The sequence below is a fragment of the Crocuta crocuta genome, unplaced genomic scaffold (genome assembly GCF_008692635.1).
Source record: "Crocuta crocuta isolate KB4526 unplaced genomic scaffold, BGI_CrCroc_1.0 scaffold133, whole genome shotgun sequence".
In the NCBI taxonomy this organism is placed as follows: Eukaryota; Metazoa; Chordata; class Mammalia; order Carnivora; family Hyaenidae; genus Crocuta; species Crocuta crocuta.
Window position 1 is genome coordinate 208,637 of NW_027529438.1, and position 8,840 is coordinate 217,476.

Below are 8,840 nucleotides of genomic sequence, written 5' to 3' on the forward strand. Positions count from 1 at the left end.
CGGATTCTCTCTCTCCCGCTCTCTCTCTCCCCCCTCCCATGCTAGCTCTTGCGCTCTCTCTCTCTCAAAATAAACAAAATAAAACTAAAACAATTTTTAAAAATAAATAAATGAATTTTTTCAATTTTTAATGCTTATTTATCTTTTAGAGAGAGACAGAGGATGAGTGAGGGAGGGGCAGAGAGAGGGAGACACAGAATCTAAAGGAGGCTGCAGGCTTTGAGCTGTCAGGACAGAGCCCAACATGGGGCTCGAAGTTGTGAACCGTGAGATCATGACCTGAGCCTAAGTCAGATACTTAACCGACTGACCCACCCAAGTGCCCCAATAAATGACTTTTTAGAACACAGGCAAGGTGACGGTCATATTTAACAAATGTGTAATATAACTGGCATATTTCACGTATACTTTCCATAGCCATTTTGGAGACCCAAACCTTTATCACAACCCAAACCAGTCTGCAACCCAGCAGCCAGGAAGACTCGATGACCTCACGCCTCCACGACTAATAGCCTGCATTTCTAGAACACCCTGTTCAAGGTTATTCAGGCTCAGCCATATCAAGGTCAATTCCAAAACTAATTTCAAGCATGTTTTCTTAGCATCCGGTTGCAGGGAGGACTCCCCTTGAACCCAAATAAGGCCCTGGATTGAATAGAAGGTTTCTTTCTTTACAAAACACCCTACAAGCAGTCCCCGCCTTACAGACACACATGGCCCCCCCNGAGAGAGGGAGACACAGAAAAGCAGGCTCCAGGCTGAGCTGTCAGCGCAGAGCCCGACGCGGGGCTCGACCCCGTGAACTATAAGATGAGGACCTGATCACAATGCTTACTGCCTGAGCCACCCAGGCACCACCCCCTCTCCAAGGTCCCTAATTTAAATAAAGCTTTGGTTTTTGCTACCCATGGAGATCCTCAGTTACAGTTATGCTTTATTTTTACACACACATCTGGAACAAGCTTCGCTTCCAGATTTCGAACGAAAGGGAAGGTAACAGCTGTGGGGTGCTTCTGTGGGATGCTGGTTTATTCCCAGGTGAGGTTTCAGTGTCTTGTTCAGACCACCCAGCCACAATGTTAAGACCTGTGAGCTGAAACGAGACCCCACCTGGGTGGCGCTGAAGTCAGTGGAGGCAAAGCCCCGGCCATTAGCCAACAATCGCATGACTATTAAGAAGATAGGAAGGGAGGGAGGGAGGGAGGGAGGGAAGGAAGGAAGGAAGGNATGGAAACAAAAGGTACCTGGAATCCTTTTCAACCGTTTGTCTCTAAAACTAAGCCTTCCAGGGCGTCAGGATGGAAAGGAGGCTTATCTGAAACACGCTGGCTTGAGGTCCAGGGTGATGGGGGTGTTTCACCTCCGGGGTGGGGGGCGGGGGGTACCTCGTGGCCAGAAGACAGACTCAGGGACATTTCCTGATAGGGACGCAGCCCTGTCCCGCCTGGACTACCGTAGCCAGGGCGACTTCAGGACACTCTCCAGGACGGGCGAAGGGCTGGGCTCTGAGACCACTTGGGCGGAAGCGAAGACAGGGAGAAGGAGACAGCAAGAGAGCACAGAGCAGGGGACTCTGGGTTTCATTCAGGTATTACCTACTACAAGGACGTCCGTCATCACTGACGGGGCCACATAGGACTTTCCTTCCCATCAGCAGCAACCTTCAAGTGGCAGTCATTAGAGAATAAAACATGATGAGGGGCCTCCAACCCGACTCCTTCTCTTCCCCAAGGGCCACCTGGTAATTATCGGTTTACTGAAAATGGAAGACAACTTCCTGTCCCTGGAAGCAGGACAGCACGATGAAGAGAAATCAGGCCCAGGTTACACACGTGTGTTCGCATCCAGAGCTGGCTGGGTGGCCTTGAGCCAAGGGGTTAACCTCCTCTGGCCCAAGTTTCTTCACAAGATGGCCCAGTAGGGGACACCTAGCTCACAGGTGCATGGAAGTGGTCAATAAACCATAGCTAACCCGCTTTTGCTGCCTGCTGTGGACACAAATCCTATTCGGGAATTTCACTTCCACTTTAATCCCGTTGACCCCGTTAACGGGGTGCTGTTTGGGTCTGAAGTGCAGGGGAAGGCTCGGAGATGGGACCCAGAGGAGAGGTGACTCTGTGACTGGGAGCTGGGACCCATGGAGCAAGGAGAGCAACTAGGAGACAGCAGCAGAGGGCGGTGAGCATAACCAGCTCAAGGGTGGAGGCAGCCATGGATGGAGGCAGCGAGTCTTCAACACGGGAGGAAGGGGACAGCGATGGGCCTCTCCCTAGACATCCCACAAATTCCGGGGCGGCCCCTGGTGTCAGCCTTCACTCTCGTAGCCAGCAGCCTCCTCAGCAGGGGAGGACGGCCCCCACTCGATCACCTGTCCCAGGGTGCTCAAAGTACCAAGTACGAAGGCCTTTTTATATAGACCTCATTATGGTCCCCCTTCCCCGAGTCAGAACTCAGTAAGCTGCTCTATCTGGTTCATCCTTCAAAACACACAGTTATTGGGGCGCCTGGGTGGCTCAGTCGGTTGAGCATCCGGCTTCGGCTCAAGTCATGATCTCACAGCTCATGGGTTCGAGGCCCGCGTCGGGCTCTATGCTGACAGCTCAGAGCCTGGAGCCTGCTTTCGATTCTGTGTCTCCCCCTCTCTCTCTGCTCCTCTCCCATTCATTCTCTGTCTCTCAAAAATAAAGTTAAAATAAAAAAAAAAACAAAACCATATGGTTATTAAGCATGTCATAGCAACAGAAATAACCCCAGCAGACCTTATTCTGCAGAGGCCGACCTGGAGAATTTGATTCATGGTTTACCTGGCCCTTTCAACACTCGCTGCGCTAACCAAACATTCCCTGAAGGCCTCAGACAGATGGGTACAGAAAAGAGCACCGGGTGCCTGTGTGGCTCAGCCGGTTAAGCGTCCGACTTCAGCTCAGGTCATGATCTTGAGGTTCGTGGGTTCGAGCCCCGCATCAGGCTTTGCGCTAACAGCACAGAGCTTGCTTTGGATTCTCCCTCCTTTTCTGGCCCTCCCCTGTTCACACATACAGGTTCTCTTTCTCTCTCTCTCTTAAAAATGCATAAACATTAAAAAAATAAGCAGGGGCGCCTGGGCGATTCGGTCGGTGAAGTGTCCGACCGACTTCAGCTCAAATCATGGTCTCACGGTTCTTGAGTTCGAGCCCCACATCGGGGTCTGTGCTGACGGCTCGGAGCCTGAAGCCTGCTTCAGATTCTGTGTCTCCCTCTCTCTTCATCCCTACCTCACTCACACTCTGTCTCTCTCTCTTTCTCAAAACTAAATAAACATGTAAAAAAATAAAGCAGGCCTTCTAAGTAATTAAAATAAAACAGCAGCTGGACACAGTAATCCCTGTTGCTTTGAACACAGCTGGCATGCCTAGGTCACCCTCGCCTCATCCGTCACTCATCTGTTCTTACAAGAAGGGTCCCTGGCTTGGCCTCTGTGAACAACTATTTCAGGATGGGGAGGAAAGGGAAGGGGCGGGGAGGGGGGGAGCGGAGAGGAGGGGAGGGGAGGAAAGTTCCTACAGCACAGGTTCAAAGTCTCCCAAAACTCTCCTTTCTGCAGGTGGTCCTCTCCTGGGCTGAGCGAGGAGCACCATCAGGGAGTCAGCACGGAACCGCCCGCAAAGTTGCAGAGTGGGACGGATGCTAGGTATTGCTGACTCAGCAGGCCCCGTGCCGTGTCCAGACACGTCTGCTGCAAAGCCTCACATCGCCTTCTTGGACTTGGCCGGTTTCCGCAGGGACAAGTTCCCAGGCCTATCAGAGCCGCCAGCTGCTTGTCTACTCATCTGTCTGCAAAATCGAGCTAAGGTAGGCACGGCTGCCAGGGGGCACACAGGGAACCGCAGTCACTCGCTACGTGACACCCAAGGCAGTAACAGGCTGCAGGAAGAACTGGACAGGCCCCCTTGCAAATCCTTGCCTCCAGCCCTCACTGGCTGAGCCACCTTGAGCAGGTTACTTAACCTCTCTGAGCCTCCATTCTCTCCCCTGAAACAGAAGACCAATGCCTTACGCCTCAGGACAGAAGCAGACGGGCACCTTTTCATCTGTATGTGCGTCTTGCAAAGTGGCTCAACACCCCATAAACACCTCGCGGGCCTGCCCCGCGCACAAACCCGGAGGTATCTATCCTAACTCGAGAGTTTCTGTAACGATCTAGAAGAACCTTCAGCTTTTCTCCGGTCCTCCCACCTCCCCCGCCTCCCTCGCTTCCTCGGAGTGCTGATTCTAGATGCCAAGACACTCAGAGTTCCTCGGGCCCACCTTCTCAGTCCCTCCCGCCGCGACAGGGAAAGTGCCCCTGGACCACAGGGCTGGCCGGGTGACGGCACCGAACCCTTTAATACCCGAGGCCGGCACCGACTGCCCAAGGCAGAAGCTCAGAGGCAGACTGGAGAAGGTAAACCAGGGGTGGGGGGTGGGGAGGACACAGAATGACAGTGAGACGACAGCCAGAGCAGCAGGTGACGGACATGTGGTGCAGCGGCAGAACATCACTCAAACCCCTCGGCCCTGCACACGGGTCTGTCGTGTTGTGCCTGCCTCTCACCCCTGCTACCGACCGGGGGGTGGGGGTGGGGGGCGAAGATCACATACTGGTCTTCCCAGCTCTCCGGTTCTGTCCAGAATGTCCCCTGTGAGTGTCCCCACCGCCTTCCCAACCTGGCTAACTCCTGCTCATCCCGCCTACCCCAGGTTGGGCATCACTGCAGTCACCTGCCTTCTCCAGCTTCTCACCCCTGCAATTCTGTCCCCGGCCGGGCGTTCCCGCAGTGCACTGCACTACTCAACGGCCAAACCTCCTCTCCCTTATCTGTCCTCCCTGACTGCCTTCCTGTCTCTATGCGCCAGGTTGGAGGGATGCAGCAGGCACTGGGTTGGCCAGATCAATCAGTACTCGGGCGGTACCGAGTACCAGGGCTTGCCTGAAGGAGCCTCAGCAGCTCTGGAGCCAGGGGACTCAGAGGTCAAGTGCGAAGTGTCCTTCAGAAAGACACTGTCATTCCCCACCTGACTTTTATCATGTATTCCAGGAAGGGAGGTGAACACGCCCGCCTACTTCCCATGGCTGTGGTTGACCTCAGGATCCCTGAGAAAGCAGGTGTGAGAGGGGTCTGGTAACCGCTAGCTCTTGCTCACTCACTCTCTCTCTCTCTCTCTCTCTGAATCCAAACGCTTTCCCAAGCCCCGAAAATGTTCTGTCTGCGGAGAATGAAGCCACGACATGGTTACGACTGGTTTCTGAGTCTCGTCCGCGTCAACACAGAACCAAACGTTAAGAAGAAAGCCCCAGAGCTTCTGACGGGCTGTACTCAGCATATATACGTCCTTAATTCTCAGGCTCGACATACGGGTCCCTGCTGATATCTGCAGCTGCTGAAGAAGTGACATTTGACTCCGGAAGTGGTTTCCAATGGATTTATCTATTAAAGCCGTCCAGCCCCCGCTAGAGGCATCCAAAGCTGGAGTTGGGAAGGTGAACAGTTGAGTCACCACCTGGCCAACTAAACGCAAGCAAGCTGACACGTGTCACCACTCCTCGTTTGCTCACTGAAGTCATTCCTAGTCTCCTTCCCTATAAGACATCCCTCTGGCCAGCTGGAAGATAAATACACACAAGAATGTCACCTAAGAAGTGAAGACTAAGAAGTGTGGGTGGAGTGGCTGAAATGAGAAAGATTTTTTTTTTAAGTCTTTACATTAGCTCATTACAAGTTATTTAAGGGGGAAAAATACACAAAAACCACCAACAAAACTCACCTGATGCCTAAACTGTCCGGTATTAGGGATACAACAGGCACTTAACGTTTGCTGAATAACTTAACGCATTAAACATAAACTACCTACTACTTTGGACCCCAATCAGCTTAGTAGAAACCCGCTTTCAAACAGGACTTTAAGTAGTGGCTTTGTCACGTACTAGCTGTGGGAGCATGGGTAAGACACTTAATTCTGAAAGCCTGGATTTATCACCTGCTATCAGCTGAGACAGTTATACGTGTGATAGAATATGTAACGTATCGTTTAGAACATATAATACACAATATCCTCTGTACTGGAAGACACACACCACTTTACCATGGATTGTTCTTCACCAGTGCAAAACATTTTTATACCCGGGTGCCCGGGGAGCTCAGTCTGTTAAGTATCTGACTGTGGCTCAGGTCACGGGTCATCTCAGGGTTTGTGAGTTCAAGCCCCGCATCAGGTTTGCTGCTGTCAGCCTGTCAGCACAGAGCCTGGTCAGATCTTCTGTCCCCCTCTCTGTCTTTCCCCCACTGGTTCTCTCTAAAAATAAATAAATAAACTTTAAAAATAAAATAAAATAAATTTAGGGGTGCCTGGGTGGCTCAGTCGGTTAGGCGTCCGACTTCGGCTCAGGTCATGATCTCACGGTTCATGGATTCAAGCCCTGTGTCGGGCTCTGTGCTGACAGCTTGGAGCCTGGAGCCTGTTTCGGATTCTGTGTCTCCCTCTCTCTTTGACCCTCTCCCACTCACACTCTGTCTCTCTCTGTCTTAAAAATGAATATTTAAAAAATAAACATTTAAAAAAATTCCATTTTGTACTACTTCTTGGAATTCCCTCGACTTGCTGGAGGGAGGCAGCCTGACTCGTGAATCATGTAATAAAGCCAATGAGATCTTCACATTCACTCGGTTGAATTCTTTTCTTTAACACACCTTCAGAAGAGGACTTATCTAACTTTCCACACTCAGTTAAAATCGTCTTAATTATGTTCTCTTTTTTTTGTTTAGGTTTGTTTATTTTGAAAGAGAAAGAAAGAGACAGTGAGCGAGTAGGGGAGGGGCAGAGAGAGAGGGAGACCCACAATCCAAAGCAGGCTCCAGGCTCTGAGCTGTTACTACAGAACCCGACACGGGGCTCTAACTCACAAACCTCGAGATCATGACCCGAGCAGAAGATGACACTTAATCGACTGAGCCACCCAGATGCCCCTTTAATTATGTCCTCTTAAAGTAGGGTTTAGTACATGTTGGGGGTCTGTAGGAAAAACGAAGCAGAGGAAAGAGTTTGGGAACTGGAATAAAGAAACTAAGGTATTATTTACGGACTAGGAAAGATGTGGTGCAGTGAACGCCAGGTGGGGAGCTGCTTCAGAGTGAAAAGCAGAACCAGAATCAACATAAAATCAACAGGCAAAGACAGATTTCTTTTTTAATCTAAAGAGATTCAAAAAATACATTAAACAAAAAAAGAAGACTGGGGCTCCAGGCTGACTGAGTCAGTGGAACGTGTGGCTCTTGACCTTGGAGTTGTGGGTTCGAGGGCCCCGTTGGGTGTAGAGATTACTTAAAAATAAAATCTTTAAGGGGCGCCGGGGTGGCTTAGTCAGTTGAGCATCCGTCTCTTAATCTCGGCTCAGGTCATGATCTCACAGTTCGGGAGTTCGAGCCCCACATCGGGTTCTGTGCTGGTGGTGCGGAGCCTGCTTGGGATTCTGTTTCTCCTTCTCTGTGCCCCTCCCCCACTGTGTATGTGTGCACACGCACTCTCGCTCCCGCTCTCGCTCAAAATAAATAAATAAACTTTGAGATGCCTGGGCGGCTCAATCAGTTGAGCATCTGACTCCTGGTTTCGGCTCCAGTCATGATCTCACGGTTCTGTGGGTTCGAGCCCCACATCGAGCTCTGTGCTGACAGTGCAAAGGCTGCTTCTGATTCTCTCTCTCTCTCTCTCTCCCTCGTTCTCTGCCTCTCCCTCTTGCAAATGAATAAACTTTAAAAAAAAAGAGGCTGAGTTAGCAATGGACAGTCTACCTCTGAGATGGGGTGCCTGCCTGGGGGCAGGGATTCACTGGAAAGGCCACAGGCGCACTGCCACAGAGGGACCCTCCCCACACATACAAGTACCCCGCTGCTCCAGCGAGCTTAGTCCTGGGGGCTCACACTACCTGTCCGTTCTCTTATCCTTCAAGTGACCAGGTGCTAGAGGGAAACCAGAGACAGCAGCATTTACCTTCCCCAGGGCTGCACAGAATCACCTGATTAGTCAGGTTAATGAATATCCTCAGCCTAGATGGCACGTGGTCCCCACCCCTGAGCTGGTTCGGAGGCTGAGCCCAGACTTTTCTGTGGGCGAGGAGGGCACAGGTGCTTGAGCCTGCCACTGCCTTCCAAGGCGCTGGGGCAAAACCATTCCAGAATCCACGGCCATACCACCTCCCAGCTGTCCCCCCGGGGCTAGAATGAAGGCAGAAGGGAAAGGGGTCTTAATTAGAGGAAGAAACTTCAAGATGAAACCTCTATGTTTAGGTGACCCAAATACAACCGCTCCGATAAACAGACGTGCCCGAAGCCCTGTTTACCCAAAGCCCTGAGCTCGTGTGCGCGTCCAGGAAGACCCGCACTTGTCCCCAGTTGTGAAATCCTCCAGAAGAGAGACGCGGGCCGTGGAGGAAGAAGGAAGAAGGGCCATGACATCCCCGGGACGTAAGCCTGGGTAACGCCAGGCAACTGCTCTGGGGATGGACGGAGCTCAGGCTCCCTGCCGGTCTTGCCATTTCGGGGGGTCGCCCTGCGCACACCGCTCACCTGCGAATCCAGTCGCCCTCTCTGAGTCATGGGCGTTAACACCCTGACCTGAGACAGAAGCTGGCCCAGCTGTGGAAGCTCATGACTTGCTGGTAGCTCTGCAGCCCTGGGAGAGGCCGGCTGAGTGTGCGTTTGGGCACCGCGCCAAAAGCACGAGGAGACGAAGAAATACCTTGAACAAGAGAACTCTCTGCAAGAACGTAAGAGACTCAAATACGGAGAACAGAGGGTTACTGGAGGGGCTGTGGGTGGGGGGGCTGG

The 8,840-nt window shown here is 51.9% G+C and overlaps 1 protein-coding gene across 1 annotated transcript in view; it reads right to left on the reverse strand.

The window, feature by feature from the left end:
• Window positions 1-8,624, reverse strand: part of UCK2 (uridine-cytidine kinase 2) — a 50,875-nt gene extending 42,251 nt beyond the window's left edge. The window contains exon 1 of the mRNA XM_077760005.1: window positions 8,580-8,624. Coding sequence (XP_077616131.1) covers window positions 8,580-8,609 — 30 coding nt within the window. The 5' untranslated portion in view covers window positions 8,610-8,624. The remainder of the gene's footprint in view (window positions 1-8,579) is intronic.
• Window positions 8,625-8,840: the final 216 nt, after the last annotated feature.